The sequence below is a fragment of the Rutidosis leptorrhynchoides genome, chromosome 4, assembly GCF_046630445.1.
Source record: "Rutidosis leptorrhynchoides isolate AG116_Rl617_1_P2 chromosome 4, CSIRO_AGI_Rlap_v1, whole genome shotgun sequence".
Taxonomy (NCBI): domain Eukaryota; kingdom Viridiplantae; phylum Streptophyta; class Magnoliopsida; order Asterales; family Asteraceae; genus Rutidosis; species Rutidosis leptorrhynchoides.
The window spans coordinates 3,745,935-3,770,200 of NC_092336.1; the positions used below are offsets into that span (position 1 = coordinate 3,745,935).

The window sequence follows — 24,266 nt, forward strand, 5'->3', positions numbered from 1 at the left end:
TTGATTTGGATTTCATCTAACGGAATAGTGAGATCTTCTTTAGCAAAACATTTCTTCAAATTCGAGACGTGGAAAGTGTTATGTACAGCCGCGAGTTGTTGAGGTAACTCAAGTCGGTAAGCTACTGGTCCGACACGATCAATAATCTTGAATGGTCCAATATACCTTGGATTTAATTTCCCTCGTTTACCAAATCGAACAACGCCTTTCCAAGGTGAAACTTTAAGCATGACCATCTCTCCAATTTCAAATTCTATATCTTTTCTTTTAATGTCAGCGTAGCTCTTTTGTCGACTTTGGGCGGTTTTCAACCGTTGTTGAATTTGGATGATCTTCTCGGTAGTTTCTTGTATAATCTCCGGACCCGTAATCTGTCTATCCCCCACCTCACTCCAACAAATCGGAGACCTGCACTTTCTACCATAAAGTGCTTCAAACGGCGCCATCTCAATGCTTGAATGGTAGCTGTTGTTGTAGGAAAATTCTGCTAACGGTAGATGTCGATCCCAACTGTTTCCGAAATCAATAACACATGCTCGTAGCATGTCTTCAAGCGTTTGTATCGTCCTTTCGCTCTACCCATCAGTTTGTGGATGATAGGCAGTACTCATGTCTAGACGAGTTCCTAATGCTTGCTGTAATGTCTGCCAGAATCTTGAAATAAATCTGCCATCCCTATCAGAGATAATAGAGATTGGTATTCCATGTCTGGAGACGACTTCCTTCAAATACAGTCGTGCTAACTTCTCCATCTTGTCATCTTCTCTTATTGGTAGGAAGTGTGCTGATTTGGTGAGACGATCAACTATTACCCAAATAGTATCAAAACCACTTGCAGTCCTTGGCAATTTAGTGATGAAATCCATGGTAATGTTTTCCCATTTCCATTCCGGGATTTCGGGTTGTTGAAGTAGACCTGATGGTTTCTGATGCTCAGCTTTGACCTTAGAACACGTCAAACATTCTCCTACGTATTTAGCAACATCGGCTTTCATACCCGGCCACCAAAAATGTTTCTTGAGATCCTTGTACATCTTCCCCGTTCCAGGATGTATTGAGTATCTGGTTTTATGAGCTTCTCTAAGTACCATTTCTCTCATATCTCCAAATTTTGGTACCCAAATCCTTTCAGCCCTATACCGGGTTCCGTCTTCCCGAATATTAAGATGTTTCTCCGATCCTTTGGGTATTTCATCCTTTAAATTTCCCTCTTTTAAAACTCCTTGTTGCGCCTCCTTTATTTGAGTAGTAATGTTATTATGAATCATTATATTCATAGATTTTACTCGAATGGGTTCTCTATCCTTCCTGCTCAAGGCATCGGCTACCACATTTGCCTTCCCCGGGTGGTAACGAATCTCAAAATCGTAATCATTCAATAATTCAATCCACCTACGCTGCCTCATATTCAGTTGTTTCTGATTAAATATGTGTTGAAGACTTTTGTGGTCGGTATATATAATACTTTTGACCCCATATAAGTAGTGCCTCCAAGTCTTTAATGCAAAAACAACCGCGCCTAATTCCAAATCATGCGTCGTATAATTTTGTTCGTGAATCTTCAATTGTCTAGACGCATAAGCAATCACCTTCGTTCGTTGCATTAATACACAACCGAGACCTTGCTTTGATGCGTCACAATAAATCACAAAATCATCATTCCCTTCAGGCAATGACAATATAGGTGCCGTAGTTAGCTTTTTCTTCAATAACTGAAACGCTTTCTCTTGTTCATCATTCCATTCAAATTTCTTCCCTTTATGCGTTAATGCAGTCAAGGGTTTTGCTATTCTGGAAAAGTCTTGGATGAACCTTCTGTAGTAACCAGCTAGTCCTAAAAACTGGCGTATGTGTTTCGGAGTTTTCGGGGTTTCCCACTTTTCAACAGTTTCTATCTTTGCCGGATCCACCTTAATACCTTCTTTGTTCACTATGTGACCGAGGAATTGAACTTCTTCCAACCAAAATGCACACTTTGAAAACTTAGCGTACAATTCTTCCTTCCTCAATACTTCTAACACTTTTCTCAAATGTTCACCGTGTTCTTGGTCATTCTTTGAGTAAATAAGTATGTCATCAATGAAAACAATGACAAACTTGTCAAGGTATGGTCCACACACTCGGTTCATAAGGTCCATGAACACAGCTGGTGCATTAGTTAAACCAAACGTCATGACCATAAACTCGTAATGACCGTAACGTGTTCTGAACGCAGTCTTTGGAATATCATCTTCTTTCACCCGCATTTGATGATACCCGGAACGTAAGTCAATCTTTGAATAAACAGACGAGCCTTGTAGTTGATCAAATAAGTCGTCGATTCTCGGTAGTGGGTAGCGATTCTTGATGGTAAGTTTGTTCAACTCTCGGTAGTCGATACACAACCTGAATGTACCATCTTTCTTCTTGACAAACAAAACAGGAGCTCCCCACGGTGATGTGCTTGGTCGAATGAAACCACGCTCTAAAAGTTCTTGTAATTGGCTTTGCAGTTCTTTCATCTCGCTGGGTGCGAGTCTGTAAGGAGCACGAGCTATTGGTGCAGCTCCTGGTACAAGATCTATTTGAAATTCAACGGATCGATGTGGGGGTAATCCCGGTAATTCTTTCGGAAATACATCGGGAAATTCTTTTGCAATGGGAACATCATTGATGCTCTTTTCTTCAGTTTGTACTTTCTCGACGTGTGCTAGAACAGCATAGCAACCTTTTCTTATTAGTTTTTGTGCCTTCAAATTACTAATAAGATGTAGCTTCGTGTTGCCCTTTTCTCCGTACACCATTAAGGGTTTTCCTTTTTCTCGTATAATGCGAATTGCATTTTTGTAACAAACGATCTCCGCTTTCACTTCTTTCAACCAGTCCATACCGATTATCACATCAAAACTCCCTAACTCTACTGGTATCAAATCAATCTTAAATGTTTCGCTAACCAGTTTAATTTCTCGATTCCGACATATATTATCTGCTGAAATTAATTTACCATTTGCTAATTCGAGTAAAAATTTACTATCCAAAGGCGTCAATGGACAACTTAATTTAGCACAAAAATCTCTACTCATATAGCTTCTATCCGCACCCGAATCAAATAAAACGTAAGCAGATTTATTGTCAATAAGAAACGTACCCGTAACAAGCTCCGGGTCTTCCTGTGCCTCTACCGCATTAATATTGAAAACTCTTCCACGGCCTTGTCCATTCGTGTTCTCCTGGTTCGGGCAATTTCTAATAATGTGGCCTGGTTTTCCACATTTATAACAAACTACATTGGCATAACTTGCTCCGACACTACTTGCTCCGCCATTACTCGTTCCGACACCATTTGTTCCTTTCGTTCTATTAACCCCTGGTCCGTAGACCTCACACTTCGCCGCGCTATGACCATTTCTTTTACACTTGTTGCAAAATTTGGTGCAGAACCCCGAGTGATTCTTTTCACACCTTTGGCATAGTTGCTTCTGATTGTTGTTGTTGTTGCGGTTATTATTGTTGTTGGGATGATTGTTGTAGTTGCTGTTGTTGTTGTTGTTGTTGTTGTTGTTGTTGTTGGGCCGTTTGTTGTAGTTGCGATTGATGTTGCGATTGTTGGGATAATTGTTGCGATTATTGTTGTAATTGCTGTTGTTGTTGTATTGGTGATTCTTATCACCGTTTTCCTCCCACTTTCTTTTGACTTGCTTCACATTGGCCTCTTCAGCAGTCTGTTCTTTAATTCTTTCTTCAATCTGGTTCACTAGTTTGTGAGCCATTCTACATGCTTGTTGTATGGAGGCGGGCTCGTGTGAACTTATATCTTCTTGGATTCTTTCCGGTAATCCTTTCACAAACGCGTCGATCTTCTCTTCCTCATCTTCGAATGCTCCCGGACACAATAGGCACAATTCTGTGAATCGTCTTTCGTACGTGGTAATATCAAATCCTTGGGTTCGTAACCCTCTAAGTTCTGTCTTGAGCTTATTGACCTCGGTTCTGGGACGGTACTTCTCGTTCATCAAGTGCTTGAATGCTGACCACGGTAGTGCGTACGCATCATCTTGTCCCACTTGCTCTAGATAGGTATTCCACCATGTTAACGCAGAACCTGTGAAGGTATGCGTAGCGTACTTCACTTTGTCCTCTTCAGTACACTTACTTATGGCAAACACCGATTCAACCTTCTCGGTCCACCGTTTCAATCCGATCGGTCCTTCGGTTCCATCAAATTCCAAAGGTTTGCAGGCAGTGAATTCTTTGTAGGTGCATCCTACACGATTTCCTGTACTGCTAGATCCAAGGTTATTGTTGGTATGTAGCGCAGCCTGTACTGCGGCTATGTTTGAAGCTAGAAAAGTACGGAATTCCTCTTCATTCATATTCACGGTGTGTCGAGTAGTCGGTGCCATTTCCTTCAAAATAGTTAAATGGAACAAGTTAATCATACAGAATATTAAGAGTAGTTAATAGTATTTCGTAGCATAATATGAACTCATTTATAAAAGCTTTTTCTTCATATTAGCGTTTTATAAGTTTAAATTCGGGTAGTACCTACCCGTTAAGTTCATACTTAGTAGCTAATATACAATTCAACTACTACAATTCTATATGAAAAACTGATTATAATAATATTTCGCGTTCAAACTTTTATACAATATTTTACAAACTTACAATACCGCTTATTTTACATAAAGCATGAAATATAGCACACAATAACTTTGATACAAGATAGTTGTGAAGACAATTCTAGCTAGTACACAAGTCGTTCAGCAAAGGCAATAAATACACGTAATTCATACGTCCAGAAACAAGTCATGCATTCTGGTTTTACTAGGACTACTTCCCATCCTTGGTCTTGTGCAACATAACCGTTATGGCCGTTGATAAGACAGCGTGTTGTAACGTCATCAAAGGGACGAGGGTTACGTAATGTCCAACAGTCCCGTAATAATCTAAAAACCTCATTTCTTACCCCAATTACCGACTCCGTCACTTGTGGAAACGTTTTGTTTAATAGTTGTAGCCCGATGTTCTTGTTCTCACTTTGGTGAGAAGCGAACATTACTAATCCGTAAGCATAACATGCTTCTTTATGTTGCATGTTAGCCGCTTTTTCTAAATCACGAAGTCCAATATTCGGATATATTGAGTCAAAATAATTTCTTAACCCGTTGCGTAAAATAGCATTTGGGTTCCCCGCAATATATGCGTCAAAGTAAACACATCGTAACTTATGGGTTTCCCAATGTGATATCCCCCATCTTTCAAACGAAAGTCTCTTATAAACCAAGACATTCTTGGAACGTTCTTCGAATGTCTTACAAACTGATCTCGCCTTAAATAGTTGTGCCGAAGAATTCTGGCCGACTCTAGACAAGATTTCATCAATCATGTCTCCGGGTAGGTCTCTTAAAATATTGGGTTGTCTATCCATTTTGTATTTTTAAACTGTAAAATAGACAAGAGTTAGATTCATAAAAAAAATACTTATTAATACAAGCAATTTTTACATATATCATAAAGCATAAGAACACTATATTCCATATATTACACCACACGAATACAACTATCTTATTCCGACTCGCTCGTTTCTTCTTCTTCGGTTTTGGTTCGTTTTGCCAAGTTTCTAGGGATATATGATGTTCCCCTAATACGAACCGTCGTTGTCCACATTGGTTTAGAAAAACCTGGTGGTTTAGAGGTTCCCGGGTCATTGTTACAACTTAAGGACTTCGGGGGTTGACGATACATATAAAGTTCATCGGGGTTGGAATTAGATTTCTCTATTTTTATGCCCTTTCCCTTATTATTTTCTTTTGCCTTTTTAAATTCAGTTGGGGTAATTTCTATAACATCATCGGAATTCTCGTCGGAATCCGATTCATCGGAGAATTGGTAATCCTCCCAATATTTTGCTTCCTTGGCGGAAACACCATTGACCATAATTAACTTTGGTCGGTTGGTTGAGGATTTTCTTTTACTTAACCGTTTTATTATTTCCCCCACCGGTTCTATTTCTTCATCCGGTTCCGATTCTTCTTCCGGTTCCGATTCTTCTTCCGGTTCCGACTCTTCTTCCGGTTCCTCTTCGGGAACTTGTGAATCAGTCCACAAATTATTCCAATTTACATTTGACTCTTCATTATTATTAGGTGAGTCAATGGGACTTGTTCTAGAGGTAGACATCTATCACATAATATCAAACACGTTAAGAGATTAATATATCACATAATATTCATATGTTAAAAATATATAGTTTCCAACAAAAATGTTAAGCAATCATTTTTAAAGAAAACACGGTCGAAGTCCAGACTCACTAATGCATCCTAACAAACTCGATAAGACACACTAATGCAAATTTTCTGGTTCTCTAAGACCAACGCTCGGATACCAACTGAAATGTCCCGTTCTTATTGATTAAAAACGTTCCATATTAATTGATTTCGTTGCGAGGTTTTGACCTCTATATGAGACGTTTTTCAAAGACTGCATTCATTTTTAAACAAACCATAACCTTTATTTCATCAATAAAGGTTTAAAAAGCTTTACGTAGATTATCAAATAATGATAATCTAATATATCCTGTTTACACACGACCATTACATAATGGTTTACAATACAAATATGTTACAACAAAATAAGTTTCTTGAATGCAGTTTTTACACAATATCATACAAGCATGGACTCCAAATCTTGTCCTTATTTAAGTATGCGACAGCGGAAGCTCTTAATAATCACCTGAGAATAAACATGCTTAAAACGTCAACAAAAATGTTGGTGAGTTATAGGTTTAACCTATATATATCAAATCGTAACAATAGACCACAAGATTTCATATTTCAATACACATCCCATACATAGAGATAAAAATCATTCATATGGTGAACACCTGGTAACCGACAATAACAAGATGCATATATAAGAATATCCCCATCATTCCGGGACACCCTTCGGATATGATATAAATTTCGAAGTACTAAAGCATCCGGTACTTTGGATGGGGTTTGTTAGGCCCAATAGATCTATCTTTAGGATTCGCGTCAATTAGGGTGTCTGTTCCCTAATTCTTAGATTACCAGACTTAATAAAAAGGGGCATATTCGATTTCGATAATTCAACCATAGAATGTAGTTTCACGTACTTGTGTCTATTTTGTAAATCATTTATAAAACCTGCATGTATTCTCATCCCAAAAATATTAGATTTTAAAAGTGGGACTATAACTCACTTTCACAGATTTTTACTTCGTCGGGAAGTAAGACTTGGCCACTGGTTGATTCACGAACCTATAACAATATATACATATATATCAAAGTATGTTCAAAATATATTTACAACACTTTTAATATATTTTGATGTTTTAAGTTTATTAAGTCAGCTGTCCTCGTTAGTAACCTACAACTAGTTGTCCACAGTTAGATGTACAGAAATAAATCGATAAATATTATCTTGAATCAATCCACGACCCAGTGTATACGTATCTCAGTATTGATCACAACTCAAACTATATATATTTTGGAATCAACCTCAACCCTGTATAGCTAACTCCAACATTCACATATAGAGTGTCTATGGTTGTTCCGAAATATATATAGATGTGTCGACATGATAGGTCGAAACATTGTATACGTGTCTATGGTATCTCAAGATTACATAATATATAATACAAGTTGATTAAGTTATGGTTGGAATAGATTTGTTACCAATTTTCACGTAGCTAAAATGAGAAAAATTATCCAATCTTGTTTTACCCATAACTTCTTCATTTTAAATCCGTTTTGAGTGAATCAAATTGCTATGGTTTCATATTGAACTCTATTTTATGAATCTAAACAAAAAAAGTATAGGTTTCTAGTCGGAAAAATAAGTTACAAGTCGTTTTTGTAAAGGTAGTCATTTCAGTCGAAAGAACGACGTCTAGATGACCATTTTAGAAAACATACTTCCACTTTGAGTTTAACCATAATTTTTGGATATAGTTTCATGTTCATAATAAAAATCATTTTCTCAGAATAACAACTTTTAAATCAAAGTTTATCATAGTTTTTAATTAACTAACCCAAAACAGCCCGCGGTGTTACTACGACGGCGTAAATCCGGTTTTACGGTGTTTTTCGTGTTTCCAGGTTTTAAATCATTAAGTTAGCATATCATATAGATATAGAACATGTGTTTAGTTGATTTTAAAAGTCAAGTTAGAAGGATTAACTTTTGTTTGCGAACAAGTTTAGAATTAACTAAACTATGTTCTAGTGATTACAAGTTTAAACCTTCGAATAAGATAGCTTTATATGTATGAATCGAATGATGTTATGAACATCATTACTACCTTAAGTTCCTTGGATGAACCTACTGGAAAAGAGAAAAATGGATCTAGCTTCAATGGATCCTTGGATGGCTCAAAGTTCTTGAAGCAAAATCATGACACGAAAACAAGTTCAAGTAAGATCATCACTTGAAATAAGATTGTTATAGTTATAGAAATTGAACCAAAGTTTGAATATAATTATTACCTTGTATTAGAATGATAACCTACTGTAAGAAACAAAGATTTCTTGAGGTTGGATGATCACCTTACAAGATTGGAAGTGAGCTAGCAAACTTGAAAGTATTCTTGATTTTATGAAACTAGAACTTTTGGAATTTATGAAGAACACTTAGAACTTGAAGATAGAACTTGAGAGAGTTCAATTAGATGAAGAAAATTGAAGAATGAAAGTGTTTGTAGGTGTTTTTGGTCGTTGGTGTATGGATTAGATATAAAGGATATGTAATTTTGTTTTCATGTAAATAAGTCATGAATGATTACTCATATTTTTGTAATCTTATGAGATATTTCATGCTAGTTGCCAAATGATGGTTCCCACATGTGTTAGGTGACTCACATGGGCTGCTAAGAGCTGATCATTGGAGTGTATATACCAATAGTACATACATCTAAAAGCTGTGTATTGTACGAGTACGAATACGGGTGCATACGAGTAGAATTGTTGATGAAACTGAACGAGAATGTAATTGTAAGCATTTTTGTTAAGTAGAAGTATTTTGATAAGTGTATTGAAGTCTTTCAAAAGTGTATAAATACATATTAAAACACTACATGTATATACATTTTAACTGAGTCGTTAAGTCATCGTTAGTCGTTACATGTAAGTGTTGTTTTGAAACCTTTAGGTTAACGATCTTGTTAAATGTTGTTAACCCAATGTTTATAATAACAAAAGAGATTTTAAATTATTATATTATCATGATATTATGATGTACGAATATCTCTTAATATGATATATATACATTAAATGTCGTTACAACGATAAACGTTACATATATGTCTCGTTTCAAAATCATTAAGTTAGTAGTCTTGTTTTTACATATGTAGTTCATTGTTAATATAATTAATGATATGTTTACTTATCATAATATCATGTTAACTATATATATAACCATATATATGTCATCATATAGTTTTTTTACAAGTTTTAACGTTCGTGAATCACCGGTCAACTTGGGTGGTCAATTGTCTATATGAAACCTATTTCAATTAATCAAGTCTTAACAAGTTTGATTGCTTAACATGTTGGAAACATTTAATCATGTAAACATCAATCTCAATTAATATATATAAACATGGAAAAGTTCGGGTCACTACAGTTTACAAGGGTGGTTTGGTTCTCGAATATGGTTAGTTGGGTTTGTGTTGATTTGGGTTGTTCGAAGAAGATAGTGTTGTGTTTCATCGTGTATTAGCTGTAAATCTGAATAGTAGCAACAATAAGGGATGGTTCAAGTGGTGGAGGTGGTAACCTTGGTGATGGTGTTTTAATGGAGTTGATGTTCTAGTGATGATGAATAGGGGATGTAGGAAATCATTTAATCATGAATGAATGGGAGGGAGTAGGTGGGTGTTAATATATGTAAGTGTATGTTATATATAAAAATATGATTCATAAGATTAATTAATAATACTAATTTAAGAAAAGAGATGAAATGAAATCAGGATAAGGAATCAAAGGACGTTTGTATGCTTGTGTGTAGGTAATGAGCAAGTGGCAAACAAAGAAAAGAAAACACTGGTGGTGGATTGGAATATAAAGTCCATGTGTTTGTTTATGCATGCATATATGTGTTATATATGTAAATGTAATACGTATATGATTGTTAAAAGTTAATCATTCAGATGATTGATTGAATCAAAAAGGAAAACAGTGCCAATAATTCAATTTGAAAGAACAGTTAACGGGTGATTTAATAACTCTACCGACAGTTTTCACGGACTGTGTATCGTCCACTATTTGAAATCAGTGGCGGATAAAAGTCTTTAGAAAAATCCCAAATTTTTACAGTAATTATATTTATTTATTTTAGTCATTATGGTATAAAATTCGATCATTAACTTTTAAATAAAAATTACATTAATTATTCACTCCCAACCCCAAGTAAAATGTAAAAAAATTTAAAATTCAAAAAGTAGTTCCTAAATACATTTTTAATAAGCCTAAACTTTATATTACACATTTTCGTATCACCGTTTATTTTAAAATTACATATGTTTGAATTTAACTCGTTTAATATCAATCGGAACATCAGACAAGCATTACAATCATTTAATATTTATTTTTAATATTCCTTATTTGTATATATAGATATATTTTAAATAATAATTATTATAATATCATGTTTTTATTTTATTTTACATAATTAAATTTTAATAGCAATAACATATAATATTTCAAATTATATTTTCAATTACAAGTTATATATATACACACACATATCTATTTACAATTAATGGTTCGTGAATCGTTGAGAGCAGTTGAAGGTCAATTGTATACATGAACACAGTTCAAAATTTTGTGACTCAACAATACAGACTTTCCTTATCTTGTCGAAATCATTTAAAGATAAAGTTTAAATTTGGTCGGAAATTTCCGGGTTGTCACACCTAGGGCTTGCCTATCTAACAAATCCCACTCGCCTTGATCCATTCCTTCCGGCTTAACACCCTTCAAGGGTTGGTAAAGCTTCTTTTGATAGAGCATATCTTCCATTTGCATCTTCCAAAAAACTAAAGTCGGTTCCATTAAACCGATCAATCTTCACATCACTCTTTTCCGCCATTGTTCCCGAAAACTCGTAAACCCGAGAGCTCTTGATACCACTTGTTAGGAAACCCGACTAGGTGAGCCCAAACAAGACTAGATAACCCCAAGTTATCAACCCACTTCCAATAAACGAAAATATAGTGAAACGATTATAAAGTTAGCAAGAATGATAAAAACACGGGAATTTAACGTGCTTATATGCAATCGTTTATGATTGCTTTAGTCCACGGTCAACCAAAGAGTGTTCTATATTGATTAATTTCGTGGTGGTGAGTTTACAATGAGTTACAATGAGGATTATTTATAGGAGAAACAAGAAACATAAGCATGCTTCAAGGAATCATCAAGGAACCATCAACTAGCCAACTTGATCCTCTTTACACCTTTGCATATGCATGATCACAGACATAAAACAATGTGTAAAGTAACCTACTTTGCACCTAATGTGACAACTTGGTTAATTAAATCCGGATCTCATGTGAGCAAGTTGATCCACTTGCTGCCAGCAGGAGATGCGACGCATCTCCACATGATGCGCCGCATCATTTGCCAAAAATGCGCCGTATCCCTTTAAAGCTCCGCATCACAAACCTTCGGGCCAAAATGCTGCATGGATGCGCCGCATCCAAGAGTGATGCGCCGCATCACTCCCTGGAATTCAGTTTTCACGCATCCCGAAATCTGCAAAATTCGTGCAACACTTTAACTCACTTTTTGTGGAGCTTTTTTCAAACTTTGTTTAAATGTCTCCACACCTCAACATATCATGTACTCCGTATAACATTAATATTGTTCAACTAGAAGTCTAGAATCCTCGCATACTTAGTTTCATTAGATAATTAATGAGATATGTTCATTCATGCTATATTGGATGGCGAGTCTCTAGTTCGTTGTACCTTTTCATTTCTCTCGACGATCAGTAAACAATACAACAAGATAGGACACTTCTCCGCTATAGTCTATAGACAGTGTTGCATAGTAATAGTTCAGTCTCAATACCACCTGTCTATCTGTATTCTACATACATTATCAAACAGACAAACACACACATCTGATATGTATGTATAGTCGTATACTAGAAATGTGGACATTTTGTTTGTTTTTATTAATACTCCCTAATGGTGTGATGTTAAAGAAGAAGCTATCAAAAGTCAAAGGGCCATTAGGAGGTTTTAATAGTGCCATGTGGCTCAAGCTTGTGCTATTTAGACTAAGCAATTGAATTCAATTAACAATAACAATTTGTTGATCTTCACCTCTGCCTGTTTGTGGTTGGTTTTACTTTCCTGTAAAAAAATTGCATCAATGCATGTTTGACCACACCATATTACACGTATATATACTGCATCAACAGACGACACTTGGAGACAGGCCAATAATTTTAATTAATTAATATATTTGGTATATATGTCAAAACATGAAAAGTAAATATCTTAGAGTACAGTAGTATATTACTCCATTAGTGAAAATAGTCAATCCAGAAATTAAAGTTAAGTTGGTGATCATTTACATTTTGCTGTACCTTAATTCACTTACAGCAAGATAAGGTACTTCTTCTCCCGGGCTTAAATTTACCAATGGTGAGCAGTGATGTTATAGTGATTAGTAACTATAGCACGTATTACAAGTCTTAGATTGGTTAATTAATTAATTAATTAGTAGATTCAGAATTCAACTCTACAGACAAATATTAATTCCATATCATGTCCAACAACATGAAGCCACAATGACATCCATATTACAGTAATAAAAATACTAGCTTCTACTAACGCCGGCAAAATATACATCATAATAATACTCCGTATAATTTTATTATAATTAATAATAATAATTAATTAATTAATTAAATACCTCATAGGAATCGTTGAGCATTCTTTGAACAAAAAGCCTAAAGAAAAACAAGAAAGAGACTGAACAACATCTCGATCTTCTCTGCTTTCTTTCTGCATGTGAGTAGTTATAAACTCTTGAAATTAAAGCTAGCTAGCTTTCTGCCATGGAGGAATCTTCATATGAGATAGACCAACATGGCGGCTCACCGTTTACTGACCGGCCTAACCACACAACTCCGCCACAATCCTACAAATCACCACCTGTATCATACTACAGCCCTCACACATACCCATTCCCATCAACATCACAAAGAACACATAATTATAATGCACGTGTACCTCCCACCACACCTTTTGCCTCTGACCATGACCAATCATGGCAAGCCGACATCTCATGGCAGTTTGAGCCCAATGCCTGGAAAGACAATCACAGCAGCGCTCTTGGTGCTGCGCTCAGCCCATGGACCGGGCCAGCACCATCACCCTCACCCTCACCGCCTCCTTCAGCAGGCAGTAGCCGCCGTGTGTTTCGCCAGTCAGCTAAGGACTTTTACCTGTCTGGCACTTCTGGTAATATTACTAATCCACATTATTATGATTTTTCCAATGTACCGTCTTCTTCTTCTGGTAGAATTGAGCTTCAAAGCTATGTTGCTGATCAACAACCAAATACTAGTTCATTCATTGGTGGCTACATAAAGTCTCCAACTTTTGCAAATTTGACTAGTAGTAGTCGTAGTGCAAGAAAAAGCGACTATTTGATAGATAATAATGAAGATATAGAGGATGAAGTAACACCATATAAACAAGATCCACGCTGGTTGTCTGTCTCACATGCTTATTTTGATGGTCATAATAGCCCAACTCTTAATGGGATTTCGTTTACAAGTTATGACTATCAACATAGCATCCATGGTGGTTACGATGCAGATGCTGGACAATTTTCACGTACTCCGCAGTATCTTCAAAGTTATGTGCAGGAAGGACGACAAGAGTTTGATGAAGATGAAGATGAGGATGATGATGAGGTTGTGCCACCGAAAACTATGGGGATTTTTGGTTTGTTTAAGTATTCAACAAAACTGGATATGTTTCTTGTAATAATAGGTTGTTTGGGTGCTTTGATAAATGGAGGATCTTTACCATGGTATTCTTATCTTTTTGGAAACTTTGTCAACGAAATTGCTTCAGAAGATAACAAGGATCAGATGATGAAAGATGTCAGAAAGGTAACTTTTTTACTCGCTTAAACGGCAACGTTACAAAAGCTAACCAGCTTCTACAAAACTTGTATCAGAAAGACAGAATTCTGTTTCCGATGACATAACATTTTCTTCTCATGTTTCGTTAATAGAATAACTATTTACTGAAAGTTGGTTACATCTTATTCTTGCACGTTGATGTATTGTATTATAAAATTGCTGTTTTTCTGTCATTTGAACTGTAGGTATGTGTGCTTATGGCGGGTTTAGCAGGAATAGTTGTAATTGGATCCTACTTACGTAAGTTGGATATATGGTATTCCGTTTTATTTTTTGAACAATCAAAATATATTGATAAAAGCCTCTCCTCTAGCAGAAAGATATATATAATTCTACGGTTAATGACAGTTATTATTTATGATTAACAGAGATTGCTTGTTGGAGGTTGGTAGGAGAGCGATCTGCTCATAGAATAAGAACCAAATACCTAAGGGCTGTTTTGAGACAAGATGTGAGCTTCTTTGACAGAGACATTAGTACTAGTGATATCATGCATGGAATCTCAAGTGATGTTGCTCAAATTCAAGAAGTTATGGGAGATAAGGTATTATTTATATATTATATTCATATCATATTAGACCCTTTCTATGGAGCTGTGGGGTGTGGGGCGTTGATGTGGACCTCCACAACGCTTGTTATGTGGCGTTGTGGAGGGGCGATGGGCATAAATACTACGGGGCTCAACAACGGAATTTACTTCACTTTGATTGGATGGTTTTCATCAATTTTTTTTTTTTTATTTCTCTTTCCTCTCTACTACAGATAATATTTTACCACGTTACCCTCACAACACTACCATAAGACCACTACCTATGGTTCCATTATCCGTCATTACCCGTAGTCACCCGTAATGTAGCATAGGCACTACTTAGTAACCCGCACTCACCATGGATTTAACGGAAGTGTTTAGTTAGTTATAGAAATTGTGGGTCCCAGTGGTTTTTTTATTGTTGGACTTGATGTTTTATTGCTTGTGGATTGTATATTAAGAGGAGTATTGTTTTAGCCATGATAGGGAGTGTTTAGTTATGAGTTAGTTATAAGATATTGATGTTGATGTGACGCTGATGTGGAAGGTTAAGAGGATGAATAGTTTAGTTACGATAGGGAGTGGCCTAACAAATCCTATTTTTCATAACATTGCCATGTCATCAAAATATCCCCACAACTACACATTCCCACAACATCCCACGCCTTAAAAAATGGTCTTAAAAAAGGAAATAATAAAGATCCATCTGACCAAACTCTGAATCTAAATGGTAGTGTATTTTAATACATACGTACATGGTGCTTATATAATATGCAGATGGCACATTTCATGTATCACATATTCACCTTCATATGTGGCTACACAGTCGGTTTCTTAAAATCTTGGAAGGTTTCTCTTGCGGTGTTGGCTGTTACCCCGTTAACAATGTTTTGTGGCATCGCTTATAAGGCAGTCTATGTTGGCCTTGCTACCAAGGAAGTGGTGAGAACTGAATCAAAACTAAATTAAGAATCATCAATCAATTGGAGAAGACACTTCAAGTACGTTTATTATTTACTTAACGTTGTTTTATTTCTCCTAGTACAGAATTCTTACAAGAAAGCTGGTGGCATAGCAGAACAAGCCATAAGTTCAATTAGAACTGTATTATCTTTTGTAGCAGAAGAGAACTTGGCAGCAAGATATGATGCAGTTCTGGAAGAGTCTGTCCCGGTGGGAAAGAAACTCGGTTTTGCAAAAGGTATAGGTATCGGTGTAATATACTTGGTTACTTATGCCACATGGGCATTAGCTTTCTGGTACGGATCCATCTTGGTTGCAAGAAACGAATTATCTGGTGGTGCAGCCATTGCTTGTTTCTTTGGCGTCAATGTTGGTGGCAGGTAACTATTAACCTTATAACCTGTACCCAAGCTAGGGATGATAATTTGAATGCTAAAATAAAGATACTGACTGATGCACATGATATGTATATGCAGGGGTTTGGCGTTATCTTTATCATACTTTGCTCAATTTGCACAAGGGACCGTAGCAGCTAGCAGAGTGTTTGAGGTTATAGATAGGATCCCAGCCGTTGATCCTTATAGTACAATAGGGAGAAAACCTGAGAGTGTACGTGGTAAACTGGAACTAAAAAGTGTTACTTTTGCTTACCCATCTCGCCCGAATCTCCCAATTCTCAATTCTCTAAATTTGATAATTCCTTCTCGAAGTACGTCAGCACTAGTTGGTGCTAGTGGAGCTGGCAAGTCTACCATTTTTGCTCTTTTAGAGAGATTCTATGATCCTATTCAGGGTATCTTCTTGTTCTTCACCAAATTGGTTTACTTTAGAGCAAATTTGTCTTTGATTGAAGATAATCACTTATCTCACTCCTTTTATTTATATAAAAATGATGATGATAGGTTTGGTATTGTTGGATGGTCAAGATATAAGGACTTTGCAAGTGAAATGGCTAAGAAGTCAAATGGGTATGGTGGGTCAAGAGCCGGTCCTTTTTGCCGGCACAATTCTTGAAAATATTCTGATGGGCAAAGAGAATGCCACAAAGAATGAGGCAACAACGGCTTGCATCGCTGTAAATGCTCATAAATTCATAACTGATCTACCACTAGGCTATGACACTCAGGTTCATAACAATTCATACATCTAACTTTATATTAGTTTATTGGATTAACAGTTTTTATGTTAATATATAAACAAGACAAATTGAATTCCAGACAGGATTTAAAACCCATGGAAATTTGATTCTACCATTTTCATGGCGTCTCAATTTTATTTTACTATTTTTTTAAAAAAATTTATACTTATTGGCGGGAAGTCCACTCGGAAGCAATCTCTTTATCCGTCAAATAGAGAGAGAGATGACTTTATCTACTTTTGAGAGTGTTTTCACTCTGGGTGGAGAAATTACTTGTTTTTATTCTCGGATAGGGGAAGGATTGTCTACATCTCACCTCCCTATACACCACTCATGTGGTATTGGTTGGGTCTTGTTGTTGTTGTATATAAATAAGACAAAATTAACTTCTTGTGGTGGCCAAGGAAGGGTTGGAAGAGTAATCCTGCTAAGCTACATATAGTACTATATGAGGTTGGATTACTCGCCCTCCCGTGTAACCCGAATAGGGAAAAACTTTATAACTAACTAACAAAATAAACTTGTTGCAACAGGTTGGAGATAAAGGAACTCAGCTCTCTGGGGGTCAAAAGCAGCGCATTGCATTGGCTCGTGCGATGATTAAAAATCCCAAGATCCTTCTCTTAGACGAGCCCACAAGTGCCTTAGATCCGACATCTGAGTCTCTTGTTCAGGAGGCAATTGATAAAATCTCAAAAGGGAGAACCACGATTGTGATTGCTCACAGGCTAGCAACTGTCAAGAATGCTGAAACAATCGTTGTTCTTGAACAAGGATCTGTCGTTGAGATAGGAGACCATAATCAGCTCATGCTACAAGAAGGAGCCTACTTTTCTTTGATCAAACTTGCATCCGAATCTGTATCATCAAACCAACCCATGTCAGAAAAGGCTATAATAAACCATGAAGCATCAAGTGCTTATGATTTATTAAGATCTAATCATGTATACGAGATATCGGTGGTGTCTGGATACATGAAATCAGTTCAAGATGCAAACAAAAAAGAAACAGTAAAAGAAAACAAAACGAGCTCATACACAATTTCTCAAGTATGGAAACTACAGAAACCGGAAGGTGCTCTTTTGTTTGTAGGTGTAATGTTTGGTACGCTAGCAGGTGCTATTCTATCCCTATTTCCATTGGTTTTAGGCCAAGCACTGGTATACTATTTCAATCCAGATAAGTCTAAATTAAAGAAAGATGTCGGGTACCTATGTTTGGCGCTAGTTGGGCTCGGGTTAGGTTGTATTCTAACCATGACTGGTCAACAAGGTTTCTGCGGTTGGGCCGGTACAAAACTCACCAAACGGGTTCGTGATTCCCTATTTCGGTCTATCCTGAAACAAGAGCCTGGTTGGTTCGACTCAGACCACAAATCATCAGGATCGCTAGTATCAAAGCTATCCATTGACTGTGTAAGTTTCAGGTCAGTTCTAGGAGACAGATACTCGGTCCTATTCATGGGATTAAGTTCAGCTGCTGTTGGTCTAAGCGTCTCGTTTTATCTGGAATGGAGGTTAGCCCTTTTGGCTACTATTCTAACCCCTTTCACACTCGGCGCTAGCTATTTCAGTTTGATCATTAACATCGGTTCGAAGCTAGATAATGGTTGTTATGACAAAGCAAGTAGTATAGCTTCAGGTGCAGTATCAAACATTCGAACAGTAGCAACTTTTGCAACACAAGAAAATATAGTTCAATCATTTGAGCAATCTCTATTAAAGCCCAAATCAACTTCTATAAAAAGATCACAAATTACAGGTATAGCATTAGGGTTTTCACAAGGTGCAATGTACTCTGCTTATACACTGGTTTTATATTCTGGAGCTTACCTTGTAGAACACGAATTCACAAGATTTGGTGACGTGTACAAGATTTTCCTGATTCTTGTATTGAGCTCGTTTTCTGTTGGTCAACTGGCCGGTCTTGCGCCAGATACATCAATGGCAGCTACTGCAATTCCATCTGTTTTTGAAATCATCAACAGGGATCCATTGATTGTTGGAAATGGGAGTAAAAAGATTGAAAGTTGGAAGCTTTTTGATATAGAGTTCAAGAAGGTGAGTTTTGCATACCCATCAAGGCCTGATGTGATTGTGTTGAGGGATTTTAGTCTAAAGGTAAAAAGTGGGTCCATGGTGGCGGTGGTGGGAGGTAGTGGTTCAGGGAAGTCAACGGTAGTGTGGTTGACTCAAAGATTTTATGATCCAATTAGAGGGCAAGTGTTGATGGGCGGAATGGATCTGAGAGATGTTGATGTGAAATGGTTGAGATTACAAACCGCTGTGGTGAGTCAAGAACCTGCATTGTTTGCTGGTAGTATTAGAGAAAATATAAGATTTGGGAACCCTAATGCTTCATGGTCAGAAATTGAAGAAGCTGCTAAACAAGCTTACATTCACAATTTCATCACTGGACTACCTCAAGGTTATGAAACTCAGGTATGTGCGAGTTGATATTTTACATATTTTTTTTTCTTTTTTTTTTTTGCATAACCAATTTATTTATATTTATTCCCTATGGGAAAAAAACACCAACACCTGAAAAGTTTTAATTTGAGGCAATTAACTTCGAATTAAGTTAATCTGATTTTGTAATGGGAAATGATATTTCTACCATCATAATCGACTAGTTAAAACTTAAAGCGATGACATGACTGTTATAGTATTAGTTAATCATCATCTAAAATCATGTCATGTTATTTACTTGTATTATTTACCATAAAAATAAATAAAGAATGTGAATTTATTTATTATTATAGGTGGGTGAGAGTGGGATTCAGCTATCAGGGGGTCAGAAACAGAGGATAGCAATAGCAAGGGCTATAGTAAAGAATTCAAAGGTGTTATTACTAGACGAAGCAACAAGTGCACTTGATTTGGAATCCGAGAAGATTGTTCAAGACGCGCTTAGGAATATCACCAAACGTACCACCACTATTTTGGTGGCTCACCGCCTCTCCACCATCAGAGAAGCCAATGCTATAGCAGTGGTCCAAGATGGTAAGGTGTGTGAATATGGAACTCATGACACACTCATGGCTAATCATCATCATGGTATTTATGCTACCCTTGTACGTTCTGAAATGGAAGCCAATGTTTTTGCTTAATTCAAATACACTAGTAATCTTTTATTTATTTACTAAAATCATATCATCATATGTGTATTATAAATAATCTTATCTTATGAGCTACTATGTAAATGTAAAAAAAAAAAATTAGAAATTTAGAATGTACGTTGCTGCAATGGAACCATTTTATTTGCACTTTCCTTATAGAGAGAGCTGAACAGGGGAGTAAATTTCCCAAATTACACCTGCCCATATTTTGGTGTCATCATCAAACAAGATGATAATTGTCTTTCCCTGTGATGAAAAAGTTGTTGCTCGTAAAAAGTTTTGTCTTTGCTTAAAAGGCAAGTTTAAGACTTAAAGTTAGCATTATGGTAAGGTGCCATAATTTGCTTACTATTCAATGACAAATTGATTCATTTTCTTCTTCTTCGTCATCATCATCATCATATTTTAGTTAACTCTATATTCTATAACTCATTTTGTGCATTCTACTAAGAAAACCATAAAAAAAAATAAAAAAAAAATAAAAAATAATGACATCTCTTACACCAGGAATACTTCTGAAACTACTTAAAACTATTAATTCTGCTGTAAAAGTTCGTGGTGAACATCGATCAATCCTCTTGCAAGTAATCAGCATTGTGCCTGCCTTAAACGGGTCCGAATTATGGCCAAACCATGGGTTCTTCATCAAAATATCAGATTCATCCCACTCCACATATGCACAACTATCGAAAGAGGATAACGAGCTAATTTTAAACAATAAACTGCAATTGGGCCAATTCTTTTGGGTCGATCGGATGGATGTTGGCACGCCAGTTCCCATTTTAGATGGGGTGAGGCCCGTTCCAGGCCGACATCCGTTCATTGGGAACCCAAAAGATTTGATGCAGATGTTAGAGCCATCTGAAGCAGCTAAGAAATCGAGTCAAGAATTGGTGGAAACGAAACAAGAAAGTAGAAAAAAGAAATTTGTGATCAAAGAGGAGAAAGTTACAGTTGCATCAAGGTATATGCAAGGAGTTGTGCCCAAAAATGATAAGGATGAAAATGAGAGAAATGGCATAATCAAGTGCAGACAACAACAACAACAGGAGATTAAAGATCAAGTATAATAATAGTGTCTTTAATTTCAAATCTTTACTCTAAACTATTTTGTAACAACAGATATTGGTTTGCAGGGGCAAAGGACATCAAGTTTAGGTAAGTCTTGCAATGCATTAAGACCACAAGCAGGTGCTGGACCGTTAACAACTAAGCAAGAAAACGTCAACTTAAACTTGGTGCAAAAAAGGAGAGATAAAATCAATAATTCTGAAATACGTTCATGGACATCCCTGTCCACGAGACTAGTAAATCCTGCCAAGGTATGTTAAGGAATATGTAAATTAGGTAGTGTATGGCTTGCAGTCAAATAATCAGTATGGGTGGTTTTGACCAAATAAATATAGTAGGGTGAGATGGGACTACTATATCATTTCAAACACCTGCCCCCATATGAGTGAATGAATTAAAACATGTAAAATAGACAGTAGCTAACATTGTTTGTTTGTAATATGATTCTGTAAAAAGGGGATGATAAGAAGAAGAACCTTAGCTTCTTTTGTGGTGGCAGAAGCTCAAAAGGAAGCCATGACAGCAACAAATCTTGTGAAATGCATCGGGTATGTTTGTTTTTGTAAACAAGATCGAAGAACGTCAGGATAACAAAAGTAAACCTAACAACACTTGTTTAATTTCATTCATGTCAGAATGTTTGGTGAACTTTGTTCATCCGCTTCACACGCAAAACCCCACGAGTCTATGGCCAAGTTCTTCACACTTTACGACCTAATTATTCAAGAAAATGGCAGTATTGCGCCCCCCACCAAGGACGACAAATGCATTCTGCTATCAAGTAGCTCACCAGCACTAGAAAATAATAAGGAAAAATCTGAAAAGAAGACAGGGCTTGCTCGAGGAGGTAAATGTATACAAAAGACCCAAAAGACAACTGCAATGGAGCTGCTAAGTGTTGCTGATAAACTAGAATGGGCTAATGGAGATGGATTAAAAGAGGCCAAAGAGTTGAGAGAGATTCTGTTAGAAGAAACACAATCTTGGTTTTTAAAATTCTTGGGAAAAGCACTCGATGTTGGGTTTCAAATGGAAACTGTTAAAGGGAAAGGTAAAAATCAAAATCAAAATCAAGATAAGCCTCAGATTTTGGTAATATTATCTCATCTCAAGAATGCAAACGAATGGCTGGATGAACTAAGAAGAAAGATGATTCTACAAAACAACGAAGATGTTGTGGAGACTATTGACCTTGTAAAGCAAAAAATATACTCTTGTTTGCTTGTTCAAGTAGACTCTGCTGCATTCGATCGCTGTAGAAAATATAACTGACCGTACGAAATGACCCGAATGTATCAACTTTATTAATATAAAGTATATAATTTATTTATGTATAGCATGAAATATTTATTTTTTGAACCAAATTCAAGACTCGCGAGTTATGATTTTCCGTATATAAAAAAGGTTGAAAAGTTGGTGTGATCATACTTCATACCTGACCTGACCTGAGATTGTATTTGTGTAGAAGTGTGTATATATATGATATATCCAATGGAAAAAGTCCAAGATGGAGAGGTAGTGTACATGCGAAATCATCGATCAGTACTTATAAATTAACTACTGATATAGCTAGCTAGCATGTACCCTGCTTCTCCATCATGGGCCATGTCCCTAACACAAGTCCTTCATCACATTCTTAAAACCAACAAAAATCAAAAAAAAAAAAAGGGTTATATATATACTCTGTTACATAAATTAAAAATGGGTGGGAATTAATCAATGATGAGTAAATCATGTGACACGGGTTGGTTGTTATATATAAGGCTGGCTGGCTGGGTGGAAGTTAAGTTTGCAACTGGTTGGGTGGTTGGTTAGTTGGGTGAGTGAAAGTAAAAGTAGATGGATGTGTTTACTTACAGCAGCAGCAGTAGAAGAAGAAGAGGAAGTTATTGGTTTGGTGTGTGTTGAAGTTTGGTTGCCAAAAAGAAAAGTGATTAGTAGTAGTGAAGTTAGAGATTAATTAATCAAAGCTAGGTAAGACCAAATCTTTGGTACTCCATATAATTATAATTATATTATTATGTAAGCATGATGTACACATCTTTGATTAATCAGCCTAATTAAACTGCATTATTATTTTACCGTCCTCTTATCGATAGGTTGGAAGGCTTTATGTAAAATCGACAGTCCATATGAACAAATCGGATAACTTTTTTAAAGTTTTAATTTTATGTAAGTGTTATCATATAAATTATCTAATAATAATGAAAGACATATCATCAATCCAATGAAAATATATATATTTATATTAGCATGTGCTTCATGGGATTGATACAATCTTAATTGATTGAGAATCAACTGTTGGTGGTCGGACGATGGTGGATTGGTGGTAATTTAATGGTGGCGTATGGTTGCCACCATCGTGTTGGTGGAATGGTGGTGGCCACTGAAAGTGTGCTTTTCTCACATGTTTCTTCTTCGGTGGATGTTGTGGTTTTTCACCCTGTTTGTGAAGGCCACTTGCGGCGGTTGGAGGGAGGTGGGTGTAGGGGAAGACGGTGGTTGTAGGGTACGTGGTGGATTTAGTATGACTTTATCCGTGGGTGTGTTCGTCCTTTTCGGGGTCACCTCCGGGTTTGGACAAAGCGACAATCTCCCATGTGGATATCTGGTTTCGGATTTGGGGGAGGAGTCGATTTTTTCTGGTTTAGACTTCTCTTTGAGATGAATCAGGTTGCTTCGGGGTGTTTTTTTCATTGTAGTTGCAATAGCATTCAGTGTTTTCTCGATCGCTGGTGTTGTTTATTGTTTATTGTTGTAACGACCCGGATTTTTCCGTATATATATATATGAGATTAATATTTACATAAATAAATGTTTCCAACATGTTAAGCAATCAAACTTGTTAAGACATGAATATTTGAAATAGGTTTTATATAAACGTTTGACCACCCAGTTTGTAAGACGATTCACGAACGTCATAACTTGTAATAATGATATAATTTTCTGTGTGTGTGTGTGTATGTGTGTGTGTGTGTGTGTGTGTGTGTGTGTGTATATATATATATAACTTAATAAAATGATATTTAAATATCTCATTAAGTATATTAACAATGGGTTATATATATAAATTGAGACTACTAACTTAAGGGTTTCGAAACGATATATATATGTTACGTTTAACGACGTAATAACTCTTAAGTTAAAATGGATATATATGTATTGTATTAAGAAGTATTAATACACTTTTGAAAGACTTAAATACATACTCCGTATATTAATATACTTATACTCGACTAAGATAGCTATACTCGTATTCGTATTCGATTTCCTCAAAAATT

At 36.3% G+C, this 24,266-nt stretch overlaps 2 protein-coding genes across 2 annotated transcripts; both read left to right on the top strand.

Annotated features, from left to right (window-relative positions):
• The first annotated feature begins 13,068 nt into the window (after positions 1-13,068).
• LOC139839409 (ABC transporter B family member 19-like) lies at positions 13,069-19,905 on the top strand. Its single transcript, XM_071829471.1, has 9 exons — positions 13,069-14,133; positions 14,352-14,406; positions 14,535-14,710; positions 15,473-15,637; positions 15,743-16,038; positions 16,135-16,451; positions 16,561-16,784; positions 17,330-19,237; positions 19,558-19,905. Exons 1-9 carry the CDS (start codon positions 13,069-13,071, stop codon positions 19,903-19,905), a joined length of 4,554 nt encoding a protein of 1,517 aa, XP_071685572.1.
• Positions 19,906-20,402: 497 nt separating this feature from the next.
• LOC139839410 (uncharacterized) lies at positions 20,403-23,653 on the top strand. The gene is made up of 6 exons (XM_071829472.1): positions 20,403-20,978; positions 21,051-21,236; positions 21,442-21,533; positions 21,621-22,240; positions 22,749-22,933; positions 23,441-23,653. The coding sequence occupies exons 1-6, from the start codon at positions 20,403-20,405 to the stop codon at positions 23,651-23,653; spliced, it is 1,872 nt and encodes a 623-aa protein (XP_071685573.1).
• Positions 23,654-24,266: the final 613 nt, after the last annotated feature.

What these genes read in the sequence shown, in the direction of transcription:
- LOC139839409 (XM_071829471.1), top strand. Translation starts at nt 13,069, where the DNA reads ATGGAGGAATCTTCATATGAGATAGACCAACATGGCGGCTCACCGTTT. An exon ending in TGATGAAAGATGTCAGAAAG is followed by an intron (nt 14,134 to 14,351) that starts GTAACTTTTTTA and finishes TTTGAACTGTAG; the next exon opens with GTATGTGTGCTTATGGCGGG. An exon ending in TGTAATTGGATCCTACTTAC is followed by an intron (nt 14,407 to 14,534) that starts GTAAGTTGGATA and finishes TATGATTAACAG; the next exon opens with AGATTGCTTGTTGGAGGTTG.
- LOC139839410 (XM_071829472.1), top strand. Translation starts at nt 20,403, where the DNA reads ATGACATCTCTTACACCAGGAATACTTCTGAAACTACTTAAAACTATT. An exon ending in AATCTTGTGAAATGCATCGG is followed by an intron (nt 21,534 to 21,620) that starts GTATGTTTGTTT and finishes CATTCATGTCAG; the next exon opens with AATGTTTGGTGAACTTTGTT. An exon ending in AAGTGATTAGTAGTAGTGAA is followed by an intron (nt 22,934 to 23,440) that starts GTTAGAGATTAA and finishes CTGTTTGTGAAG; the next exon opens with GCCACTTGCGGCGGTTGGAG.